Below are 27,244 nucleotides of genomic sequence, written 5' to 3'. Positions count from 1 at the left end.
CATTGGCCTTTTCTAAATACTCAGAAGATGATAGGTTCTCAAGACAAACCCCATTCTGTCGGTTCGACACAACGTCTCGTTCCCTCCATCAGGAAACCGAGGTTACATCCGTAACCAAGACGTTTCGGTTGCATTGAGGAACCTGATAGAACAATACATGTTTGATGTTTGATTGGCATTTGTGTACATACTGTGAAGTCCTACGGTTTGTAATTTGAAATGGTTTGTTTTGAAACCAGAGTAAGGTTACATCTCTGTTGTTCAGAATGGAAGAAATAAACAATGCAAAGCGAGGCCAAAGCAACGCACACCTCTACAAAATATTCAAAGCGAAGAATATAATATTTACATAGTACAAACAAAATCTATGCAAAATCTAAATAAGCATGTTTTTGGACAAAAGTTGCATATTAGGCAGTATAATAATGTGTATTGTCCAAACCAAGTAGAGAAAATAAACACAGGCCCCATTTTCCAAATCATACGGAATGTAAGTCATTTAGGCAGTTTGGGTTAGAAGTTGAATTACGTATAAGCAACTTTAAAAGTGAAAGATCTGGGGCCTCATTTATAAAACATGCGTATACGCACAGATTTTATCGTAAAGCGTGCGTACGCAAAAATACACGGCAACGTTCATATTTATTAAAACAGTATTTGACGTGGAAAAGTGATTAGTGCCACGTCAGGGTCTGAGCAGACGTACGCACTTTTGCTTGTCCGAGTGCTGCAGGTTTTCTGTGCGTACGTTCGTTCTAGGAATCACACGTACGAACTTTGAGAAATTATCGTAAAATCAAATTTAGGATGGTTTCTACGCAACATTTTATAAATGAGGCTCTTCAAAATGTATTTAAAGTGTGACAGATTGCTTTTGAATCAATGTCACTGATACAAGAAGGCAATATCTTTCATACCCCATGTTATGAGAGAGACGGCTGAGTATTGTACTCTAGCTAGTGTAATATTGTACCTTATTTCATTAAAGTAAATAACATGCACTTGTGACGCTGGTGAAGAATATGAAGTCAACAAATAAATGAACACTAAAGGCTTGGAATTTGCTGTATAAATCTCATTGTGAAAAAAGTATGCATATAAATTAGATAAAATGTTGATAAATATATTTTAAACCGATAAGCATGTTTTCATACTGTAAGGCGTTCACATTATTAACATAATGCTATTTAGTTTGTTTAATACGAGAACGCGGTATAGACATGTTACTGTATATAGGAAATGTAACCTTAAATGACTTCTCTTGTGATCTAACGCTACATACTGTAAAAAATTGAATTAACTTGACCTTCAAGGGGGACGGGAGGTGCTGTTGGAGGGGCGGGGTGCCCCCCCTAAGGTAATGGTAGGGGAAACACTGTAAGGTATAGTCCTTGCTTAAGCTAAGTCTCGTCTGTGAAACCGGGCCAATATCTAAAAAAAAACAGATTAAAATATTAACATGTATTTCTACCGCACACAGTAGTAAAGCAAACGAAAGTACTGTGTGGTACAAAGATTAGGCCAATAGCGTCTGTCCGTTTAATAACATTACTTAAAGGTAGCAAAATGTTTTTCAGTGTAAATACTAGAAGAAATGTGTCCGTCGCCTTCACCCTTCAGAGAGCACTGTGAATTATGGGTAAAGGGTCAAAGTCAGCCATGTGATAGCTGTCAGATATCAGCAGTTTTTGAACGGCACGGAGCCGCAATCAGTGGCATCAGGCGAAGGGATTGTCTGGTTCTGGGATGTTGTCGATATCATGGCAGTTTTTGCCGTTCAAGTGTTCTGATTGGCCATCGATGCTGTAGCATCCCTGTACCTCTGTGATGGAGGATGCGGTGTATGAGGCGGATCTCATCGCATCAGAGTGTGTGATGGTGCTTCCAAACTGAATGCGATACTGATTCCAATATCTTCTCAAAACTGCTTGTACCTGGGAAAGGTTTGGACAGATTAGCTCCTGAGTAAGCACAAATGACATAACTGACCATGCACACTAAATAATTCAAGACGTGCAATATGATCTTCGTGGTTTAAGTTACTTTGAGTTCATTTTCATAAATAAGCCTCATAACGCATGCATATATGCCCGTCATTATAACATTGTTACTTGTATTATGCATTTAAATACACACTTGATTTTTTTTCTCTTTATTTGGAACGTGATTGGCATAAATCAAAAGTTTAAATTATTCCTAACAAATCCAAGTCTGGCATCACTGCATTCACAGTTTTATTATGTAACACTCGAGTTAAAGTGATAGTTTACCCAAAACTGAAAATTCTGTCATTATTTACTCACCCTTTTGTCATTTCAAACCTGTATGACTTTCTCTCTTTTGAAGAACACGAAAGAAGATATTTTGAACAGCAGTACCCATTGACTTGCATAGGTTTTGTGTCTATACAATAGAAGTGAATGGGTACCGCCATTGTTCGGTTACCAACATCTCCATCTTCAAAATATCTTCTTTTGTGCTCTGGAGAAGAAGGAAAGTCATACAGGTTTGAAATGACAAGAGAGAGTAAATGAAGACAGATTGTTTTGGGTGAACTATCACTTTGAAAACAAAAAAACTCAAGCAGTAAAACCAACAAAAAACGAAAGGTTTTGACTGTAAATTATGTTTGGATGTAACTGTAAGCTGCTTTAAAACAAATGTTATAGGCACACCTGTGACCGCACATCAATTGAACTCTATATTAATGCACCAATATGCACTGTTGCCTAGCAACCGTACACAAATCACGTCGTCCTGCTCTGTATTTTTTCCTCCCTTTCACATATTGAATAACAGTGCTGCAAAAGTATGAGAGATGCAAATACATCTGCAATGAGTTCACAAACAATTCACAGATCACAGACGATCTGTGCATATTTAAAAACACAAGCTTTTATGAATATTAAGTCACACAGGAACAGACACAAAAATAAAACGCATCAAAAAAAAAAAAACGGAGAAAAGAAAGGTGGATAATGATGGTATGTAAATGTCACTCTAGAGATCAGCAAGGCCATTGCAGGCACATGCAGGGACCGTATTAACCGCTGAACTGGTAATGTTATGTAAAGAAAGCGATCGCATGCCTCATTATCGCAGTGCTTCTGAACTGAACAAGTTTCCTCCGTGTCAGGCTTGTCATTGCAGTACAGTTTTAGGTAAAAGCCAATACGCCATGTTAAAAATCTCAGATCTTTGCTCTCAGGGAAAAGGATATTGTCTGATCTCTGGAATTCCTTGAACATAAACAGGAAGAATGTCATTTCGGTTGGCTGAACTCTTACCTCGCCGTTGAAAAAGCAGAAGATTGTGGCCACCAGCAGTCCCTTCAAAACAAAATCAGATAATCTGTTATAGTACGTCAACACAATGGTTAACTATAAATGTCCTACTGTATATCTAAACTTAACATATTTATTTTGGGGCTGGTGTTGAGTGTGGTTTTCTCTCGTGTTTGATGCGTTTTCGGCAGCAGGCGTTCTTGATGTGCATGAGGAATCATATGGGATGACAAGCTTGTTTGTTGCATTTTTCATTGTGCCGATTCAGCTAGTCGTGGCTGCACCAGTTGTCCAAAGCTTCTCACTTCTGCAGTTTTACTTACAGTACAACACACTACAAATGATTATTTCCCTCCTGCTCAACATCTACTGGGGTTGTCACGATACCAAAAGTATGAGCACTCTGTAGCTTGTGAAATTTTTAAGGAGAGCATAGTGCTAGGAACGGCTCTTGAAAAAATTAAGAGACCATTCCAAATGTGTCTTTAATCAGCATTTCTACGTGTATTGTGGTCATTTCATTCAAGTGTTTGTTAAATTCGAACAAAAGCAAACTGAGCGCATGCCAAGACACATGAAAGCTGTGGTTAAAAGGGGTTATTCCATCTTATATTATTATTGTATATTATTGTTAATATAATTGTAAACACAATATTATTGCAAACACTTCTTAAATACAAGTCAAAACTTGAGTGTTGTGTTCTTTCCAAAGGAATATAAACTTTTTTATTGTATTGTATTTTTTATTTGGCATTTGGGAGAAATGCTGTCTCTAATTCAGAGAATAAAACAAAATAATAATGTTACCTGAACAAATTACCAGAAGAAAATCCTGAAATAATTTCGATTAAAAAAAATCTATAACATTAAGAAATATGTTTCGATTTTTTTCAATGATCATTTTTTTATTTTAATATTTTAAAATATTTTAATATGTTTAATATTATTATTTCTAATGTTACTTTAAAATATTATTTAATAATATTTTATATATATTATACTAAACCTCAAATTAATTCAAATCAATTAAATATTGATTGAAGTTCTCCAGTAGTTGCTAAACAAGCAAACAGTCAAGTAAACTCAATAATAAAGAACAAAATAAAGAATAGAATAAACAAAAACAAAAGAACAGTACAAATGAAGTAAACCGCTTTTACTTTTTACATACTCTTACCTGATAATGCATTAGGATGTGCATGATGTAGTCGTAGATTTCTGCAAAAACACGTTCACTAGGTTTGTATGGCAGGAGAACATACTGAATGCCCAGAAGTGGCACCAGAATAAGGGTGGCCCGCACAGCTTTCATATACAGACTTGATTCTGCCTGATGCGTTACTTTCAGCTTGGTGATGAGGACCCGTACGATGTTCAGCAGGAAGAACAAATTCACCTGAAAAGACAGGTTAAGATGAAAGGCAAGCACAAGCCAAAACAAAGCATCCAGCTGGCGGGCAGATGTCGGAGAAGAGTTATTTAAACTGCTGCAGCGTGCCAGTATTCTGTTTGATGTAGGGGTACACATTGAGATCGTTCTAGTGAGGCAAAGTAACCTCCGATTGGCAAATACCCCAAACTTCTGAAAGTAATTTGCACAAACATTTACTTGAAGCAAAAATAGGATGTCTTACCAACAGTGCTGCACAGATAGGGCCATGAATAATGTATAGCAGAGAAGTATTTGAGCTGATCCAACAACTGTGGATTAGAAGAGGATTAGCCAAACGCTTGAGTTTTAAAACAATGACTACTTTAATTAATGTGGATAAAGGTAACCATCCTAACAAAAAGGATTTATGTGTTTTTGAGAATAGTTTAGAGTATAAGTGAAAACACAAAACCGTTGTCATGCTAACAGTTATACGTTTAATCTACACATGGTAAAGTATACCCACTTATCATCGTAGTAATAACTTCTGGCTACAGCATGTATTGTAGCTGGTAGAAGTGGAAAACCTATTAATAAAAAGAAAAAATGATTGAGATTAAGACACACACCGGCTGTTGGTTAAAGGGATAGTTCACCCCAAAATGAAAATTCTGTCATTATTTACTTACCCTCTTTCCTTTTAAAACTATATGACTTTCTTTCTTGCGCAAAACACACACATACAAAAACATGTTTTGAAGAATGTTGGTAACCAGCAACGGTGGTACCCATGCAGTTCTATTGTATGGACACAAAACCAATGCAAGTCAATAGGTACCGGCATAGTTCGGTTCATTCTTCAAAATATCATCTTTTGTGTTTTGCAGAAGAAAGATAATCATACAGGTTTGGAATGTCATGAGGGTGAGTAAATGATGGCAGAATTTTATTTTTTATATTATATACGAGGATATATGATATTAGGCCATTTTGTTTGCCCATAGTCATTTTATGTCTGTCATTTGTTTAAAATACATCATATAAATAATCCAATTTAAATGGTTAAAGTCACCATGAAACGTAAATTGCAATTTACTACTTTTCCGTAACGTGACGTATGTGTGAGTGAAACGGCATCTGATATTAGAAAAAGATGTAGGGACTTTATTTTGCCCTTCCCTTTTTGATTGGTTTATTGTAAGTTGGGCCTGGAGGGGAGGGCTAAAATGCCTGGCCATTGGACACTCAGTATAGTCCTACCTATTTTCTGTTGTTTACGTCATGTGGTGAAGAGTTGAGAGGGGGCTTAATGTTTTTTGATTAAAGATTACAAGTGCAAATTAAAATAATGTGCACGGATTAATCATTTATTATAATCACTGCAACACTGTGTAAAACACTTAGAATTTTCCTGTTTGATTTCATGGTGACTTTAAGCGTGGCTTGTATGAATTAAAAAATGTCCCCTCGTTTCATTTGCTAAAAGATTCAAAGTGTATTAAGCCGAATTGAATGAAAAAATGGTCCTAATATGCACCATTTGTAACAATTTTTCTGACAGTGTACAAATATTACAATGCTTATAAAAAATGCATGTGTTTAACAAGAAACTCACCCCATCCGAGAAGGTTGTACCACATTAAGTGCTGTTTTTCGGCAAACACGGCCACGACGATGAGCGTGTGCAGGTAAATCCCCTCACACAGCATCCAGAAGTAGTTGCATCCGAAGATGTACAGATGGATGAACTGTGACACTTTACAGCTGACCTAAACAAAAGCAACATGAACATAAAGATAATTAAAACATCACGCCTTTAATTGAAAGAAACTGTACAACCATTTTTTATTCCCCCTGTTGTTGTTATTATTAATATAAAAATTGAGTGAACCGTCCCTGTCACTGTCAACACAATCTACTCACTGGATTTTGTTGGACTAGCTCTTGATTGTTTGCCACTGCCGTTAACCAAATGATAGTGATGACAGAGTTTAACACAAAGGAAAAGAAGAGGTTTTTGTGCAGGGTTATTCTCTGGCAGCTCAAACTCCTATGGGCGCAAGAAAAGAAAGCGACCAAAAACAATTGTTTTACAGATGAAAAAAATGAGCGACGAATACAATAGCTGAAAAGATATTTGCACTTACTTAAAATGGAAGAATATGACAAGTGAGATAAACAAAGATGTTAGGGAGAGTCCGTGACCTATTAATGCCAAGTAGAACAAGTTCATTGCGGTCTGCAAGACAATAGACAATAGAATCATGGGATATTCATAGCACAGGCCCATTTGGATTTGTGTTACTCTTTATCTCCAGCGACTGCAGTGTTTGTATTCATACCCTTCGTCCTTCATTAGTGTGCATATTACATCGGGTGTAATTTGTCCATGTGCGGTTGCTCGCGGGATGCAAGAACCACTGGCCACTTTCTGTGCAGGTTTTAGTGACCGTTTCTGCGTAGGAAACAAATAGCGGGTATAAATTACTAGTAACCATGCATGCACACATGTGTCTAATTCTGAACCTTTTCTGTGCATGTATATAAGAAATAATTCATACTGAATTACACCAAATGGCTAATGGTCTTGTACTCTTATTAAATATTTCATTTTTAAACACTTTCCAACAGAGCTGTTATAAATGATTACAGTGATGAATGCCTTTACCACAAAATCAATTTCATTAGGATTCTGTTTCATGCACTTCTACGAGAAGGCTTTTCTCTCATCACTTTAGCCCGTGGTGAGAGAAAACTTAATATTCAAGCCACATTCACACCAACTTAACGTCCTCCAGGCCAGAGACATTTTCTTTCATCAAAGTAGCAAAAGCATTTATCTTTCAGTTGTTCACATGTTTTGACAGTAAAGCACAGTGGAGTGGTGAAAAAATGAGAAGAGTCACATGAGTGGAAAGGTGTCAGGTTTAACATTATAAAGGACAACAGAACCTAATATTCACCTGTAGGGTCAAAGTCCATGAAATAATCCGGACAGTGTTGCTCAGAGGTGATCCCGGCATCTGTGTCGTCCCAACACAACCATCCATCCCATGTCCTGTTGCACACCGGGGTAGCTAAAGGAAACAAAATTTAAAAAAAACTAGGGCTGTCAAACGATTAATCGCGATTAATCGCATCCAGAATAAAAGTTTGTGTTCACATAATATATGTCTGTGTACTGTGCATATTATTTTTTTATTCATAAACACAAAAACATACACTTACTTGTATATATATTTAGGAAATATTTAAATGTATTTATAATAACTGAAATTCTATATCAATGTTTATTAATTGTTATATTTAATATTTTTCTTAAAAATATGCATTTATGTGTATGTGTTCATAAATACAAAATTATTATTCACAGTACACCGACATATATTAGGTAAAGGCAAACTTTTATTCTGGATGCGATTAATCACGATTAATCGTTTGGCAGCCCTAAAAAAAAATTTAATTGCTCTCTCCTGTCAGCCAACAGGACCATTTTATATTGAGAAACATTCCTCTTAACCCAACGAATATGAGTTACCTGAGGCATTCTGTGTTCTTGCTATACTAATAACACAGGGTGATAAAAAATAATGCCACAGTTGTTTTAATATATGTCAAGGGATATTAAAAATCTTGCTAGGTTTTAATTATTATTTTAGCCATGGAACATGACACATTGTGCTTGAGGTAAAAAGCAGACACAAAGCTCATATGACCTACCATAAAGCTGCTGTCATTGTGACTAGTGGTATCAAACAGAACTGCAAAAATAATGCTTTTATCCCCAAAGGTCTGTCTTGTTTCTGTGTCTTCTGTTTTTAGGTCAAACAGGTTGCTTTAATCTAAACTTATCCCATTGGTTAAGCCAGTGTTGCTATGTCGGACCGCCCAAACTAAGCTTTGCTGAAAGCCGCATAGAGTCACAACATGCATTTTTTGTCATTTAAAATGTAAATTATATTTGAATATTGCATAAAAAAAATATTGTAATGTAAAAATTAGGGCTGTCAAACGATTAATCGCAATTAATCAGATCCAGAATAAATGTTTGTGTTTACATAATACTGTATATGTCTGTGTACTGTGCATATCAATTTTGTATTTATAAACACATACACATACATACATATATTTAAGAAAAATAAAAAATAAACATTTATATATAATTTCAATTATTGATAAATATAAATAAATACATGTAAATGTTTCTTAAATATGTATACATGTATGTGTATGTGTTTATAAATACAAAATAAATATGCACAGAACACAGACATATATTATGTAAACACGAACTTTTATTCTGTATGCGATTAATCATTTGACAGCCCTAGTAAAAATATAATTATTTGAGAAAACAAATACAGCCACGGTAAATATTAAGAGACAACTAAATATTCAAATCATTGGTTTCATCACGTTTCATCATTTTTGTTTCATTCTGTAAAATTTTGACAACATTTCTTCCAAATGAAAATACTGTTTTTTTGCATTTATCTGCAAAAACGCTTAAAACGGTTAAAATAACAAAAAAATAAAAAAACTACTATTTTATATTCATTTTTAAACAAATTAAATGTTTAACTAAACTAATGTTTTAGGTGCATTTAAACGATTACTTGGAATAACCCTGATGTTTTCCACAACTTTAAGATTTTGGGTTAGGTTTTCGTACACCATTCTATTTTATTCCTGTAGTTTAAGGGCTAGGTTATGGTGATCATCTGTGTTAAAACCAACAAAAGATGTTGACCCTGCTGGGCCATCCTGTCAATGCTAATATTCTAAAATAAGGTGTTTACCTCTTCCGTTTGGACTGTTGTCATTCATGATCTTCTGATAGCATTCGAATTGTGCAGTCACAATCTTGTTTCTGGTCACAGTCAGTTCATGGTACACGTTGTTAGGATGCTGCTGCTGGCTATCGTTCAATTCAGGACTGGCTAGAACAATGAGCTACACACAACATGCGTATTAAGAAAATCGTGTCTTTTTGTAAAATTTATAAAAATTTACATTTCCTTACATTTTAATAAATCTACTGTAATCTAAAATAGGATTAAAACAGGACCTGCTTATCATTAAAATCTATCATTTTAAAACTGCTCACAAATGCATTTAAATAAAAAAAGTGCTCGGAGATATTTTAAGCTTAATATTTTAAAGCGACAGTAATATCATAGATGTCTATAATGTGATTTTTTTCACCTCTGTGACAGACCCCAGCAGCAACAGACAAATCATCCAAAAGCTACTTATCATCTTCTTTGACATTTCCAATGATCCTGTATTGATCTGCAAGGAAGTTGAAGTCAATAAAACACTGCACACTACACAGGGCTCCTGGTGTACTATTTACAAAAGCAATACCGTAGGTTATTGTTTAATTTCTAGACTGTTGCATAAAAATCAAGACACATATGCATAATATTTTAGGACAAAAGAAATGCATGATTCCCAGTGGTTATTTGGGATCTTGTAAGCACTGATCATAACACATTCCATCAGCGACAAATATATCTTGATATTTATGCATTTGATAAAAAATGGCTTAAAGTCGGCATGAAACGGAAGTAGCGATCGTATTTTTTTCCGTATCGTGACGTTTATACGAGTGAAACAGCTTCTGAAATGAGAGAAAATGTAGGGCTGGTCTTGATTTCTCACATCGAGAACTGACTGGATCGTTGGAAGATGGCAGTCACTAACAAAAGGGAGGCAGGTTTGAATGCAATCATCGGCACCCTCCTATGAAGAAAGCTCCGCCCTTGTGGCCTTCCTCGTGACAGGAAGTGAAGTCGTTTCAAGGGGAGAGGAGGTCAACGTTTTTAATTTAAGATTATGAGGGCACATGAATAAAAAAAATGGATAAGCCACTTATAAAAAACACTACAATAGTACATAAAAAATATGATTTTTCCATTTTCATTTCATGCCGTCTTTAAAGTTTTATTTAAAAAAATTTTTTTTTTAATTAAAAATAAAAGATATAACAGGTCAGAAAATGCATGGGTATTAAAATGCTCAAAGATATTTGTCATTGTTCAAGTTTATATTATGATTCCATATACGTATATCATAAATATTCCAGATATTTCACTGACCCATGCAGAATGAATATTTTTATATTTCATGAGTCAGGTCACATGCACACTTTCACCCAGATTTTATAGCTTCCCCAGAGGAAGTGATCTTAACGTCACATCTCATCATAAAAACTAAAACTCCTAAAAATCATTCTGGATCTCCAAAAATAACATCCCTCGGCTGCTCACAAGGAGGGTCTGGCGTACATTCAGGTCTGTTCATATCACACTCTTGTTGGGGGTTCATTGCAAATTAGAAACAGACAGGGAGAAACCGTTGTACTGTTACACACAAAATGGCAGATCTTCATGACCACTGAAGGATCTGCTTGCTGCTGCGTCATTGACCGTCGAGCTGAATAAAACTGTTTACTTTTCCATTCGAGGGAATAAACATGCAGGTTACAGTGAGTGTTTGCGAAGTGTTCTTCAGGCCGATCCGTCTTCTATTGATAGCTGAGCTATTTGATGTTCTGGTATCTGCACTACTCGAACAAACAGCAGTTTCATCTTGCTGATACAGCTTTTCTATATGAGCATAGAGGAAATTATGGATGGTCATTTTGGTCATTTTCAGTACTTGAGTGCTCAAGGGGTTGGGGGATAGATCGCATTTCAATTGTGCTATTTTTATGTTTTGTACATGGTTTTATACCATTTAAGTTGGTTTTTGTACACACGCATCACACCGTGTCTTAAGGGTTTCCTGCGACAAGCAATGTGTTCAGACTGAAGGCAAAACTTGACGCAATCGTAGTTCGTCTTAAGATATTTGATGCTTAATGTTCAGTTGCTGCTTTTCTGTCTCAAGTTCAACTTAAAAAAAGATCTCTGTGTTGTTTTTCTCAAAAACTGAAATCATGTAACTCAGTTGGTAGAGCATTGCGTTGGTTAGCAACTCAAAGGTCATGGGGTCGATCCAAGGGATCACACCTACAGTACTAATAAAATGTATATTGTGAAGCGGAGTGTGCGGGGGTGCACGTTTACTCATAAAATATCTCATACTATTATTTGCAGTAGGTTGGAGCCATTATTAATGAATAGAAAGGATAGAGTTTCCTTCTCTACAGATGACTGTGCACTGCAAACTCTGTCGCTTGTGTTTTGAAATCGATGGACAAGACAGTCACTTTGTAATTTTGTTCAATACCTCATCAGGTTATAAAACTACAGACTGATGTGTGATTATTAACAAGACCATACAGTATGTCATAGATATCTTGACCACTCAGAAGATCTGTTTATATATATTGCATTGGTAACACTTTACAATAAGGTTGTATTTGTCAAGATTAGTTAATGCATCAGCGGCAACATTGAACAATACTTTACAGCATTTATTAATCTTAGTTCATGTTCATTTCAGCATTTACAAATACATTTTTCTCAAATCTGTCTGTTCTATCATGAACACTTGTATTAACCAACATGAACAAAAATGAATAAATGCTTAAGAACTATATTGTTCATTGCAAGTTCATGTCGGCTAATGTATTTACTAATGTTGACAAATGTAATCTTATTGTAAAGTGTTACCCATATATATTTATGAGGGGGAAAATAGAGTAGAATTTAAAGGTGCCATGTTGAGATTTTAGCGGCATCTAGTGGTGAGGTTGCAAATTGCAGCCTCTGGCTCACTCCACCCCCTCCCTTTCGAAGGACTATATGGCGGCTCTCACCGGACAAAGATATCGTCACGTTTTCGCTTCTTTGCCGAAGGAGATAATGTATTTATGAAACGCGCTCTGTAGAGCTGTTTGTCTGTTTAGGGCAATTGTAGAAACAACATGGTGAATTCCATATAAGGGGACCCGCGGTGTATGTAGATAGAAATAGATCATTCTAAGGTAAAGAAAACATAACGCTTCATTATGAAAGGTCTTTATACTCCTCTGAAGACATAGTTATTTACAGTGTATTGAATTGCATTTCTGTCAATAGATCCACCAAAAATTACACATTGCAGTGCTCTAGACTAACATTTGAGAGAGGTGGCACTGGTGCTACCAAGTTTGGTGTAACCAGCCCTTAATTTGGTAGCACCAGTCGTGGGGTGAGGTAAGAAAAAAGAATCACTAAAACTTCATTAAAATGTGTTTTTTATTTAATATTTCTATGCATTTGGCAGACGCCTTTATCCAAAGCGACATACATTGCATTATCCCCGCAATGCTCTTACCACTGAGCTACAGGAAAGCTGTGCTGTACCATATTTAAAGCACATCTTTCTTAAAGCTACGTTCTTCCTTTATTTGTTGTGAAAAACTCATATAAGAGAACACAATTCCTTAATATCAGTGAGTGTTTTTGGGCCCGTCTTTTCGCAAAATGCGACCATTTAGTCGCAGTCTAAAGCCCTGAATCATTGGACCTTTAACCCAACTTAAATAAATCAATGTTATTGATACTATAACCAAGACAATATATTCAAAAGTGATGTATGAATTTAAGCAACATGTCTAGAATTGCAAAGAAACGTTTGGCAGTGGGTAGTTTCAGCTTATCTGTGCTATTGTTTTGAATGCAGTTCGAGCTTGTTAACATCCTACAGTTTACTGTTTACTTGCCGTCCAAGTTCCTCCAAAGCCATCACAATGACCTTTTCCTATTTCCAGAATAACACCAACTCGCTCAGAATTCCCACAATGTGATCTGCGGCGATTAATCCTATCGCTCAACAACAAGCCAGTTGCATAAATGTGAATATAAAAATTTCCTATATACTTGTGTAATATTACATAGAATAATTAATCTCAGTTCAATGGTAAATGCAAACGTAAACACTGGAATTGAGCACACAAGATGAGCACTCAAAATATTTTGCATGACTTGTGGGTACATTCACTCTTCTTCTTTTGTGTATCATGTAAAAACTTGAGAGTGAGTCATTAATGACAGTTTTTTTTGCCTAAGGAATTTCAACATTGACTAGAAAAGAGTATTCTTATTGTAGCTTCTAAAATTCTAATATAGAGTATTTTTTAATATTTAAAGGGCCAATATGTCATTTTAGGATGATCTATTGACAGAAATGCAATATAACATACATAACTATATCTTCAGAGGTGTATAAAGACCTTACATAATGAAGCGTTATGTTAGAATGAGACAATCTATCTACAAATTCACCATGTTTCTACAGTAGCCCTAAATGGACTCACTGCAATTCGCAACCTCACCACTAGATGTCGCTAAATTTCATACATTGGTCCTTTAAATATTTTAGCAACTCATTGCATATTGTAAGAATGACTGCTCTAAATGCATAAATGTAAGTCATTTAATCTCATAAATGCAACACATTCTTTCTTGTGACCCTTGAGTATTTTCACAAAACCCTGCAAACTAATTCCAGAATAAAGCCACCTAGTTTATCTAGAAATGATAAAAGAAAACAGGTGCCTTTGCACCAGATATTCCCAGCTGTAACCTGCCACCTGATTCACACAACAGCCCTAAAGCCACAGGTGCGTTTCACTCCCTACACACCATTTCCACCCCTTTGTTTTGTCGCTGCATCAAAACCCAGTTTCACTCATGTGGTTTCTGCCTCTATGGCTGCGTTTATATTTGTCATTAACATGCGATCTCTGTGATCCGAACAAGCAGATAGGATCTTCAGACAATCAGGACACAGAGCGTTTACGCTTGTCAACATCACTTTCTTTAACATTGTTTACAATGACTATATACTGTATATTGCGGTCTAAAAATATTAGCAAGATTCACAAACTACATCGTTTGAAAGGTATAAGGGTTTACTGTGGGTATATGGTCTCCGTTTTGGGATACAGATGCTTCCGCAACAGTAATATAGTTATTTGTGACAGAAGTGCAAATAACAACATGCAGAATAAAAAATGGGACTTCATACCTTTGTTTTGATATAACGATCGCGAGTCGAATCCTATCAGTCGCAGTTGTGTAAACGTTAATGAAAACCGGCAAGTAGTGGAATACATCCAATGGCGTTTTTTTGTCCACGAGAGCGTAAAATCTGTGAAATATTGATATATATTCCATTGTTTACATCATATTTCGCCTGTGAACTTTCCTGTAGCTCAGTGGTTAGAGCATGGCGCTAGCAACGCCAAGGTCATGGGTTCGCTTTCGCACGTTTCGTGATTCATTTACATTTTCATTCAGCACTCCTTTTCCAGCTGCGCAGCACTGGGGCAGCTGGAAAAGTAGCGTTGATGACACAGTATACAGTATATACACACACACATATTTTAGAAATAAGCTGGTATAATGTTGCTATTCCAGTCTTTAACATGAATAAACAAATGATGCATTTAAAAACACCGTCGGAGTAGCTGTGTGTGTGAGTAAAACGCGATCATGGCAGCTTGAACAGTCAAAAATATGTGATGGTACAGCTAAAGTGGTCAAGTAAATCAGCTTGTGCGTTTTGACATCATATGTAGGTTGCAAATAATAATAAACTGTACAGTATCCACGTCCACTTCGTGGGGAAATGGCACAATTTTTACACAAAATGAATGACTGTGCAACGTTCGGGAGCAAGAGCAAACTCTCCGCTGTTTTTGTCATCTGCTCCGCAGCCGGTTTACTCTGACAGGCTTCCGACAGAGGAGTGAAAATAATAATAGCGGGTGGGTTTTTTTTTTAAGGTTGTACCGGTAAGTGTAGATAAACTGTCTGGATTGCTTTTACATTACACTGAGATCCGATCACAATGTGTCCTCGACTGCTTCTGGATCAGGACTGAAGCGCGTTTACACTTTTCAATGTGTTTGTGGACAACATCCAGATACAGGTCGCATGTTAATGACAAATGTAAACGCAGCCTATGTTGGTCGCAGTGGATGTGCATTAGTCAAACATGAGATACTGCTAACAGTGGCTCACAGCTAGCCCTGGGCACAAGCAGATGTTGAGCTTTACGAAGCAAATCATAGTCAAGTCATGCAGATGCTGAATAACACATCTGGTGCTGTTAACTTGCTGTTAGAGAGAAAGCTGCTCGGGAACGTGTGGCATAGTCCTGGCAGGTTGTGTAAAAGTTGGAGTGGGTGGATGGTTAATATTGAATTGACTTTTTCTGAGATTACCTGCCAATGCTATGTTGGCTTTGTAAGAGCCCGACATATGGTGATGACACAACATAGTGAAAGTGTTGTTTATCTTAAAGAAGTAAACAAAAACAGCCTTATTACTCAAACATTAAAGATCGGGGAACACGCAGTTTCTGCCAATCTCATATTAATCTTGAGTATCTATACAGTAGTATTGCATACGTTGTATCTTCAGATTTATAAAAGACAGATACAGCTGTACGATTATTTCTGGAAAAAGACGAGCTGCTGGAGGCAGGCAGGGGGACAGATCTACAGCACGAGCACACAATACATCATCGCATTGATTCCTTCATGTTTTTTACATTATGCACGTACACGCCGACTGCCAACAAAACACAGACATATGTCTAGTTTGACTTTCCGCGTGCAGTTCATGTCCGGCATCTTTTAGCACTGGGACCGCGCCATCTATCAGTTTCAAACGATCTCCAAATTCAGCTTTATATCCACCTTTTATATAACATCCATCACTGAAGTGCCGTGAACAAACAAACACACAACTTCTCTCACTATCGCAAGAGTAACGAGCTGCAGGCCCACAGCACAGCCAATCTTGATAAGTGGGTCTTCCTATCGCTCGTTGGTTGCCGCGTGGGCGGGCTATTTCTTTCGCCTTGCCATGAGCGTGCTTTTCCGGGAGAATTGCCCAATAAAGGGAATAGGAGACTTATGAAAAACTTTCCGAAACAAGTTGTAGTGCTGGGGGAGTGTATCAAGCACAGAAATACTACGTCATACGTCCAACTCGTTTTTTAACAAGTTGACCATGTTAAGCATGAGAAGCCAGCACACGTTCAACAGTGTATGCACGTTCAAGTCAGAATGCATGAAATAGCATGTTACCCGATCTTTAACATGCATAAATATGCAGATTTACCATAATCTTTTATGTTATGTTATTTTTGACAGAATTTTGTTCATGGTTGAGGATAAATGCATGTCATTCAACTTGTTTCAAAATACTGGCAAGCTTCAACTGAGTTAGAGATGCAAAAGGTGGCAAGATACTGACACATTTGACATTAGTCAACACCAAAAGATAAGGAAAGCACTTTATCTTTTCTTTTAAAAGATGGAAAGCCCAATACATGCATGGCTTTACGCTTATTTTACGGCAATCTGTAACTTTTTTTGGTTAAAAATGAACAAATATCGGAGCAAATACATTCAAATCTTGGTTCAAAACTGTCTCCTTACATTACAATGATTCACAATGCTCATACTAATTATTTATAAACCAAGCTGTCAGGTCAGATTTTGTGTGAAATGTCACATACTTATATAGGTAATTACAGAAATTAACTTGCAATTTTAGGTTTCAAACATGTGGCAAAAGTTTTGGATGACAGCTTTAAATGCATTTTATTCTTGCATTTTGCAAAGGTTTTTCCCCGTTGTCTGCAACTCTGAACAGACCGTGACCCATATTTAATCTGCAAAACACCAGCAGTAATAAAAGGCACGGCAGACACATGAGCACTTCTATACAGTATACGGTCATTTCAATGTCACATTATGACAATAATACTTTGAACAATAGCAGCTGCAGCAGTAACAGTTACAAAGGGATTGTGTAAAGTTGAACGTCAGGTTTGTCTAGACTACTGCAAGATATTACAAAACAAGTTGTGAAAAGCATCCATTGAAACACAAACTCTTAGACTTAACCTAGATAAACATTTAAATAGTCTATAAAGTAGTACCATACATTTTTTTTATTTTTTTTATTTTATTATTATTTAGAATGAAATCTACTGTGGTGAGAAAGAAGGCACAATGTAGCTTGCCATTTCATCATAAATGGTAAATCGGGTCACCAAATTGCTGTTATGAAACCTAGCAACTAACTACCTGGACAAATGTGCTGGTGTTAATGTTAAGCAATCTGATCTGAAGTACCCTCTCCTGCCCCAGCTAGTACAGCTGAACACGCAATACCCCGGGGGGTAACCATTATGATCCTCCGCTATGGCTGCTGATACAAACAGATACACATGCTCTGTCCGAGAACACAAATAAAACATTGAGGCCGATCCAATCATATACAGTTACCAAAATACATATTTAAAAATAAAGCCACATAAACACTTGCAGGCTAAATAAATGTTTTTGTTATTATAAAAGCTCAAATTTACCCAGGAATGAATAAAATGTTTTAGATTTGCAGTCACTTGAGATGAAATTATCTGAATATAGACACACGTGATGATGATTATTACATTTTATATTAAAAGAACATTTTGGAAATTCAGAGTAGATATTTAGCTGTTTTTTAGCTTAAAAGTGTTACGGCCGTTTCACACATTGTAGGTGGAGCGGGAGCAGCGTGCAGGGAGAGAGTTGACAGCGTGTATCCATTGTCCTTTCACACCGGCAGCGCATGCACCGTGCACCGCGCTGCCTGGGTACCACAGTGCAACAATGCAATTTTATTTCGCATTACGTTATTTTAATTACATCAGTGAGCAAAATATCTTCCAGAACTTCGTCAAAGCGCTTTTTAAGTAGATTGCATAACTATGATTTATATCTGCCTGTTTCATGCTCTTTTAGATCCACGTAGTACAAGTTATAAATAAAAAGCCATCGTGCTTTGAAGGATGCGAAGTCGCTTAAGGATGAACTCACCAAAAGAGAGAGGGACTGACCTGAGATGCGATCGCTTTTCTCTCACACATACGCAATATAAGCATGTTACATGATGTCTATGTAGTTTTATCTGTTTTTTTCAGAAGGTTATGATGACAATGGGGTTCAGACAGTAGGCTACACTGACAGCGTAATGCGATTGTTTTCCACTGATTCATATGCAATATAAGCATAACATTTAAGATATACTTCTATTACAAATCCTTTAAATGTGCTTTTGTGGTTTTGGCCAAAAAATTCCTGGCAAAAGTGTTTTTGAAAGTCATGGCGACTGTTGAAAACACTTACATGCTTTAAAGGTAAAATTGTTACTTTTTCCTGTCAATCCATGTGGATTTTGTCCATAAAGAATGCACTGACGCTTTAATTGAGTGTGAGCAGCACAGCAAAAATCGGCGCCGAAATGATCGCTGCACTGCTGCTTAAGCCGCGGGTATACTTGACTTTCCACGTCCGTGTCCGACAAACGCGTCACAGCTTCTTGAGCGTACTCATCACGAACGTCCGAGTTCTACAAATGCGCAATACAAATGAGTATGCGTGCTCTACCAGACCGTCAGAGGGCAGCGCTGAGTCTCGTCATTCACAGACCCTCCTGATGACAAAAATTACGTCATGCGGGCGGCCGGACCATACTTGCGGCTTTACGCGCCGCTTCTGCTCCGCGAGCATGCGCTGCTTACACGTGCAGTATTAATGTTCTCATCTGTTAACATGTGCGCCGGAAAAAATACGCTCTGCTTACGTGTGCGGTGTGAAACGGGCGTTAGTGTTCATTTAAAATATGTTGCAAAGAACATCTTCTGAACAAAAAGTTTTCACTGTTTAAAGGAAATGTATTACTCAAAGCATGCACCACAGATGCCTGGAAACAAGATAAAACTTTTGCAATGCTGTGAAGATTTAAATAAAAAATACATATTCTGAATTGAAATCATCTGCAGGAACAAACTTGTTTAAATGATCCAGATTGTTAATAACATCTCCTGTCCTTTCACATGACTTTTCTTAAGCACATCTACAAACATGGGAGTCAGTTAGGAGTTTCTCAAACCACAGAAACATAACCACTACCCTCTTGTGATTCTGCACCCAGCAACAAACATTAACATTGTCTGCTATCTACCTCTGCTCGGAAACTTTACCAAACATGTGTAAATACATATGCAATGTATTAAAGATCTTTGCAAACATGTACGATTTCTTCTTTCATGAAACAAGGAAAGAGATATTTACAGTATGGTAGCAGGTTCCCAGGACCCATCTGGACAGGGTTGATCTATCTCAAGTAGATTATATCTTTCTATTTTTTTATGTAAATATTGGGAAAATACACATCTTTTAGCAGTTTTTATTTTGCTTGCCTTGTATTAATAAAATGTAAGTTTAGTTGCAATACCAAAATAACCCATTGACATTAACTGGACTAAACTGTCATTTAGCCCAGGCGATCTCAAACTTTTCAGCCCGCGATCCACAAAATAACAGTGCCAGGGACTCGAGACCCCCACTATCCTCGGAGATGGTTAAAGTATACAAACATTGCGACTACGCACATGCACTTATTAGGTCTATCCAAACACGCGCATTATGACAACACAAAAGAACAAAGTCTAACATAATATGACTTTATAGTTATTTACTCATTTCTTTACTTGTTGTTATACATAGACCATGAAAATATTACTACAGATGGTCAAATTTCATCAAACTGATTCGAGTGCTGATGGATGTCCTCTTTATGCAAATGCCTGGCTCTTTTCGTACCTGAGGACGATGGCCTTTCTGACTGCAGCTCTTCTCCGCTGGCCTGCCTGTGTTGTCTTTGATCGATATTAACCAAAGTTTCATTTCGACAAACAAAAATATCCTAAACTTAAAGCGTGGAACATAATCTGCCTGCACATATGGGAATTGCTGCACCTAACCTAATGCGGTTGGTTAATGTGACGTAATCACCTCAGGGGTCATGATCGAGGGGGAGGAAATTCCTGAAAGGCTGATGGCTTTTTATTTGCATGGTTTTATTTTTAACTAAACTAATATTTTTATATATTTTGTTACACTTATTGATTAAATACGCTATTCCTAATAAAAAAAAAAATGATTTCTGGAAAATCATCTTGCGACCCCTACTTTGGGAACCCCTGATTTAGCCTACCGCAACAGCCAAAGGACATTGTGCATCATACTTTATCCTACTGTGAGACCCTGATCTACAGTTTTTCCATAGAATTAAAGAAAAAGATGACCAAGCTCTGAAAAGTACAAGCCATAAAAGCATAAACTACTGTTTGCTATCAGAAGTCATATGGATTACATGAAAGGGTGCTTTTTGTCCTGGTCACCATCCACTTCCATTGTATGGTAAGAATTGTAAATCACATTGTAACCGCATGAGGATGAGAAAATAATTACTTTTTTTGGGACGAGCTATTCCTTTAAAACTAGACAGCTGAAGGGGGACACTCGGGAAACATTGTGTCTTAAAACCTCTCCAAAAACATCCTGCAGAGTACAGACGGCAAGTTCTGTGCTTGAGACCACTTCCCCTGCAGACCATAAACCCACGATCACAACAGAACTCAACTCCACAGGCCACCGGTCTGCGCTCTTAGAATTCCTTGGAGCCAAATAAAACTAGAAGCCTGATCAAATTCAAGCCTATTTTTAATCGTCCAGCCTTTACCCTTCAGGACCAGAGAAAGCATGTGAAGAGTCCTGAACTTGAACTGCTGGCTTCTCATAGGAGAAAGACATCGTGCAGAGCTGCGGTCCAATGAGTTATGCAACACGGATCAAACGTTCAGCAAGCAGAAAATGACGGGGGCGGGTTGGGGGGTGGCTAAGCATTAAAATTAGAAGAGGAAGATATAGTTCCATTTTGTGCTCCTAAAGCATTCTGTGATATATCAAATCTCACTTTAAAGGAAGCGTTTGGCAGACATATGATAACCAAAGAATGACCCACTTGGAAGTGGGTGGGCATAGAATCATGCACATAAATTCCCAGGAGCCCCCTCTCTCTTCGAATGGTGGCAGAAGCCAATAAATCTTAAAGCCACGGCAGTTTGTTCAGTATATATCAGCATGGAACATGCCTTCTAAAACTCAGTGTTTCCACTGTCCAACAAGTCCTTCAACTCCATGGTCCCTTTTTCTAAATACAGTCCCATTCTCTCTGTCGTCAGCTACATTTATAGTCCTGATTAATCACATGGCAGGACAATATGGCAGTCGACATCTATAGGGATGTTCACACACGGCTGTTGTACTGTAGGTAAGCCTGTGTAAAGGGTCCTGTTGATATGGGTTTTTAATATCTGTTGATGTCTAGAGAGCAGGGTGTCACGTTAAAACTGAGAAATGTATTTTTGCATGTTTCTATTTTAATGCAGTTTTATCAGAATATAATATTAAAAGGCAGAAATGAAAATGCACATGAAATTTATGTACAGAATGCACATCATTGCATAGACTCCACAAAATCTGAGCTCTTGTATAAAGCAAGGGAATTCCGGGTCTAAATTAAAGCTAAATCAAAATGGAAAGACTTTTGGCCTCTACTGTACACACATTTGAAAAATGAATGCTTTGGTTATTTGACTTTTTTCATTTCTAAAACATATTTCTTAATTGAATAAATTACTGTAATATTTATATTGAGTCTTTGCTATTTTTCATGCAATTGCAAATACGGTTTATTGATTATTTTGAAAACTTAAATGGATAGTTCACCCAAAAATGAGGATTCTGTCATCGTTTACTCACGATCATGTCATTTCAAACCTGTATGACTTACTTTTTTTCTGCAGAACACAAAAGAAGATATTTTGAAGAACGTTGATAACCAAACAACATTAGCCCCCATTGACTTCCATTGTGTGAACACAAATCCACTGAGACCTTTCTCAAAATAGGCTTTGATCTTCTTTTGTGCTCCACTGAAGAAAGAGTCATACAGGTTTTCAACCACATAAATGGTATTGAAAAAGATTTTTGGGTGAACTATCCCTTTAAGTGTATTAATCTTGCAGGTGACAATTTACAAAAGATCATATTAAATAATTACTATTATTTGTGACAGTGAATGAAGCACAACATATCTATGACAAATTGTATGACAATTTATTGTAATGATGTCAAAGCCCTAAAAAAAGACAAACGCAATATCGCAATTATTTGACAAATAATCATCAGCCACACTTCATAATCGTGACAGCCCTAATGACTACTGTAAATATTATACTTATCAGCTGATGCAGATCATTCCAAAACGACTAAATATCCTCCTAGACGATTGATCTAATATCACCTGCTCTGTATACTACACGCTTCTTCCATAAAGTTTTACTTTGAGCACTCGAGTTCTAGAAGGGTTTCAAATAGGAAAACCTTTATATAGCATGTTACAATAAATCGGCTTGCCACACATCAACGCTTATGAAATGTAATGAATCTAAAAGTGAGGAAATGTAATTGCCCCATTAGCCTGACTCCAGTTTAATGGCTGAAACAAGATTCTGAAACCCTGCAGTGAAGCAACATAATCATATTTTATCATTAATGCAAAGCATCTAATCATGAACTATAACATTGCTTGTAATATAAAATGCATTACATATTATGGTCTCTCTTACAATCGTACACTGGATATGTAGATAACATTTCTCAAACGCTCACAGATTATTTTGCATTTGCATGCACTTCAAGCAGCGTGTGTATATTTTATCAAGCCAACAAATGGGACTACAAGCAAATTGCTCAGAGAGATAAAAGTGCTTTGCGTTTCCACCGAGGACAGGATGCAGATACCTATATTTACACTGAAGCATTCTGGCATTGTTTACTTCTGCATTTCCGTGACGGAGGTAAGCCATGGTGATGGCACGCTAACTCAATGCAATGTCGCCAGGGCAGAAACACAGCTTTGTTTCACTGACATTAAACCTTCAATGAATGCACCACTCAACCTTGACAAACACATGCTTTGGGCTCTGCACTGAGATCAATATGAAATGCTCTCACGGCTAAATGCATTACTCCCTTTATAAACATAATAATCCATTCACTTTCAAACTTGTTTTATGTAGTGAATTTTTGGATCTTCGGAATGCAAATAACAAATTCTCTTTAATTAAGTTTGTTTGCATGTTAGCCTCCCTAGAGATGAACAGTCACTAGTAAGACACTTAAATTTTTTAAGCTTATGCAGCTGAATCTGTACAACAAACCTTTCACACTCCAGCGCTATTCTTCATAAAGTATGATAATTTATGTAAATGCTGCTTAGATTTTAAAACAAAAAAAGATGTAAAAGAGATTTTATGATTAAAATGTAGTATTGGTGCTTGCCCACGCAAAACTGGGGTGCCAGGGTGGCCACCAGGGGAGTTGCTAGACCTAAAGGTCTACTTGGGCACAGGCCCCCCATTACTTTTTTTCTTAAAAACCTGCTGCAAGAAGTATATGCAACACAATGCACTATGCCAACTTCCCTTGCTTAAACCAATATTCCTACAGTGCAACAATGCTGGGGAAGGTAAACATTATGTATTCAAAAATATTGAAGTATCTTCAAAATACTTAACATAAACTTTATTAACATGGTTGCATGCACTGTATGGAAATAATGAAAGCAGAGAGATTTTTTTCTTGCACATCTGCATTCATTACACAAGGATAACAATAAATAATTACATCTTTTCAAAAATTTACAATTACAGTATTTCAAGAAACCAGTCATTTTATGGCTCCAACTACCTTAAAGAGCATATTTTATTTTTATATTTTCTGGTTTCACAGCCAAGTCCAAACAAAGTTGTTTCATTTTTTAACCAACTGTACTGCATTCAACTGAACTGCCTATAATAGCACAGAGTTATCTCAGTCATATTCACTGCCAACTTTTTATATAATGTCCTAAAATAGAGCTAGTAAATTAAATATTAATTTCATTTCTGCAAGTACAGAACACAAATGTTTTTCTAAGCAACATTGCAATTTTACAGACTTGACAAAGGTTTTCCTGAGACATTTTCCTCTAACGTTAATGTCTGAGACCTGACTGCCTGGGATGTACAGTAGTTTGTTTATCAAGTCTTACCTCCCACAAACTCATCATCTCCTGCTTCAATTTCCCTGCTTTGAACAAACAATTTCTGATGTCCATCTGCAGGGGCCAAAAGATGATCGATATTATTTAGAAACTTACTTTAGTTTCGTCATTTTTTCATGGCCTACATCAGTTGCGTGTCGACACCCTTACGCGCCTGTGTGCGCACTGCGCGTGCTCTGCAGTTGTTGGAAAGAAGGAGACACATGACAGATTTCCGCGAGAAAATACAGCACGAGTTTGTGTTTTCGGACCGGTTAAAGTGCGCAACTGCTTTGCTTTTACAAGAGTGAATTAGGTTACTACGTTGCATATAGACCCGTTTTTGCCGCTGTTATCAATGTAAATGATTACACTGACAAATAAATTATTAAAACTTAAACTTGAGATTTATACTGGGGCACAGCAGATTTACACTGGGGCACGTGCCCCAGTAAAAGGGGTCTAGCGACGGTGGCCACCAAAGCATATTCTGGGCGGTTTTAAGGGCATGGCTGGATGGCTGCAATATGTCCAAGTCTATAGAAAATAGACTTTTCAGTGGTTTTAATATCCAGTAGGTTTAAATTTTGTGTGTCCCTATTTGAAAAATATGAGCTAAGAAGCACTGCCCCCTCAACAAGCCACCAGATTTGAGGTGCCGTTAATTTCCGTAGCGCCAATGTTGCAGAATGAGTTACAGAGTTAAATACTTCAGGATAGAGATTTGTTCAAACTCTTAGGGGCAGTTTCCCAGACAGGGCTTAAAGTTCCAGACTAACTAAAATGTTAGAGGTGTCTTGATCGAAAACAACTTGCATTGACATTTCTCAAAATATATCAGTGCGACTGTGCTGTCTCAAGATGCACATCAGTAATGTTTTTTGTAAAGTACATTTTTAAAAACCATTTAAATATCCTAATTTAACTTAGTCCTGAGACTTAAACTAATCCCTGTCTGTGAAACCGCCCCTTAAAGCGATAGTTCACCCAAAAATAAAACAACCCTACAAGTTGTTCCAAATCTGTATACATTTCTTTGTTCTGATGAACACAAGAAAGATATTTGGAAGAATGCTTATAAGTAACCAAACAGTTCTTGGAACCCATTGACTACCATAGAAATTACTTTTGTTCTTTTGCACAAAAAAAGGTATTTTAAGGAATGCAGGACAGCAGTTCTGTGGCACTTTTGACTACCAATGTAATTTTTCCTACTATGGTAGTTAATGGGGTCCAAAAACTGTTTGGTTACAAGCATTCGTCCAAATATCTTTCTGTGTGTTTAACCAAACAAAGAACTGTATACAGGTCTGGAACAACTAGAGAGTGGGTAATACATGACAGAATTTTCATTTTTGGGTGAACTGTCCCTTTAACCCTATGAGCAATAGTGATGCTCAAGTTCCACTAATGATTTGAGATGAAGAAGGCAGCATTCTCCATAAAAGAAAGATCTCATGAAGGTAGCAATGGGTGTCAAATAGAGAGGATGAGTTTTTGTTTCATAGCCATGTCAGCAGAATCAAAAAAATATCATTTTAGTAATCCATCCCCCAACAACTCTACAGCATTGCTTATGTAACCAGGAAGCCAAAAATTCACACTAATTTCAAGCCTGACTGTTGGCTATTCATCATCACAGTTTATTTCTCTTTAGAGAGGTTGTCAGGATCCTTCTGTCAGTAAGAAAGTGTCAACAGTCTTGGTATTTCTAGTTACATCATGATATTTTATATTATCTGCTGGGTTCCTGGCGCAGGTGGTTTTACTGTATTGAATAAATTAGTACGGGGAATAATGGCTTGAAAATGTGTCCATCTTTAGAGTTAATAAAAAAATCATTTTGAGTTAATAGTACATATAGAATAGGTTTATAGTTTGACTTATTTGATATCCAAACATCAAAACAATTATGTGATATGTTATGACTTGCCTCTTTTTTCTTGTCTTAACCTTTCATGTGCAAAATAAAAAAGATCTCTATAGATCATATTAACATACTTCTATATAAATGAATAACTTGTAGTTATTTAATAATGTACTATATTTTCAGAGGCTTCTGTGTTGTAGGTCCAGTCTAATTACGACCACTTAAATATTTAACATGCATACAAATACTTCAACAATACAACAAAAATTACAACAATAAAAGAGCCAGACTGCCCGTTTTGACATTCCACGATTAACTCCGTAGAGAAATAAACAAATAAATAGCTGTTCATATCTAGGTTAATGCACACATTTACAATAAGCCTGAAACGTCGTTAAACAAAATTTCAATTATTAATCCATGACATGAATTCTCAATGACTTGCCATATAGGCTATATTCCGACCGTATTCCTGTATACAATTCAGCAGTCTGTAACAGTAATTTCAATCATTTTACCTGTATTTTAAATCCAAGGTGGGATCTGGAGATGTTCAGGCAGAAACGAGCGCTCCTCCTCAATATTCAAGAAAACAAACGCTCATTACTTTCCATCAGAATGTAACAAATACGAGTGCGCTGGTTGACAGAGTGCAGCAGAAGCGCGTGAATGACGACGGCTGTCAGCTTCTACACATATCTTTACTGTAGTAAAGACTATCGATATTTACAAGAGGCCACAGTTCTATTACTACGAATGTGAAAAAGGGCAATGCACC

The 27,244-nt window shown here is 36.8% G+C and overlaps 1 protein-coding gene across 1 annotated transcript; it reads right to left on the bottom strand.

Annotated features, from left to right (window-relative positions):
• calcrla (calcitonin receptor-like a) lies at window positions 1-27,244 on the bottom strand. The gene is made up of 13 exons (XM_057336750.1): window positions 26,985-27,244; window positions 9,865-9,951; window positions 9,459-9,612; window positions 7,620-7,733; window positions 6,999-7,111; window positions 6,804-6,895; window positions 6,580-6,706; window positions 6,272-6,425; window positions 5,183-5,243; window positions 4,919-4,985; window positions 4,462-4,680; window positions 3,288-3,329; window positions 1-1,934 (listed from the first exon to the last, which is right to left on the bottom strand). The coding sequence occupies exons 2-13, from the start codon at window positions 9,928-9,930 to the stop codon at window positions 1,719-1,721; spliced, it is 1,425 nt and encodes a 474-aa protein (XP_057192733.1). The 5' UTR covers window positions 9,931-9,951; window positions 26,985-27,244; the 3' UTR covers window positions 1-1,718.

The sequence above is a fragment of the Triplophysa rosa genome, linkage group LG6 (assembly GCF_024868665.1).
Source record: "Triplophysa rosa linkage group LG6, Trosa_1v2, whole genome shotgun sequence".
NCBI classification, from domain to species: Eukaryota; Metazoa; Chordata; class Actinopteri; order Cypriniformes; family Nemacheilidae; genus Triplophysa; species Triplophysa rosa.
Note: the sequence above shows the minus strand (reverse complement) of the source record. Positions and strands in the feature narration are given on the sequence as shown.

Excerpts from the sequence above, each read along its gene's own strand:
- calcrla (XM_057336750.1), bottom strand. The coding sequence starts at position 9,930 with ATGTCAAAGAAGATGATAAGTAGCTTTTGGATGATTTGTCTGTTGCTG. Across the intron at positions 5,244-6,271 it reads GTACAACCTTCTCGGATGGG|GTTTTCCACTTCTACCAGCT; the intron begins GTGAGTTTCTTG and ends TTTTATTAATAG. Across the intron at positions 4,986-5,182 it reads AGTTATTACTACGATGATAA|TTGTTGGATCAGCTCAAATA; the intron begins GTGGGTATACTT and ends TCTAATCCACAG.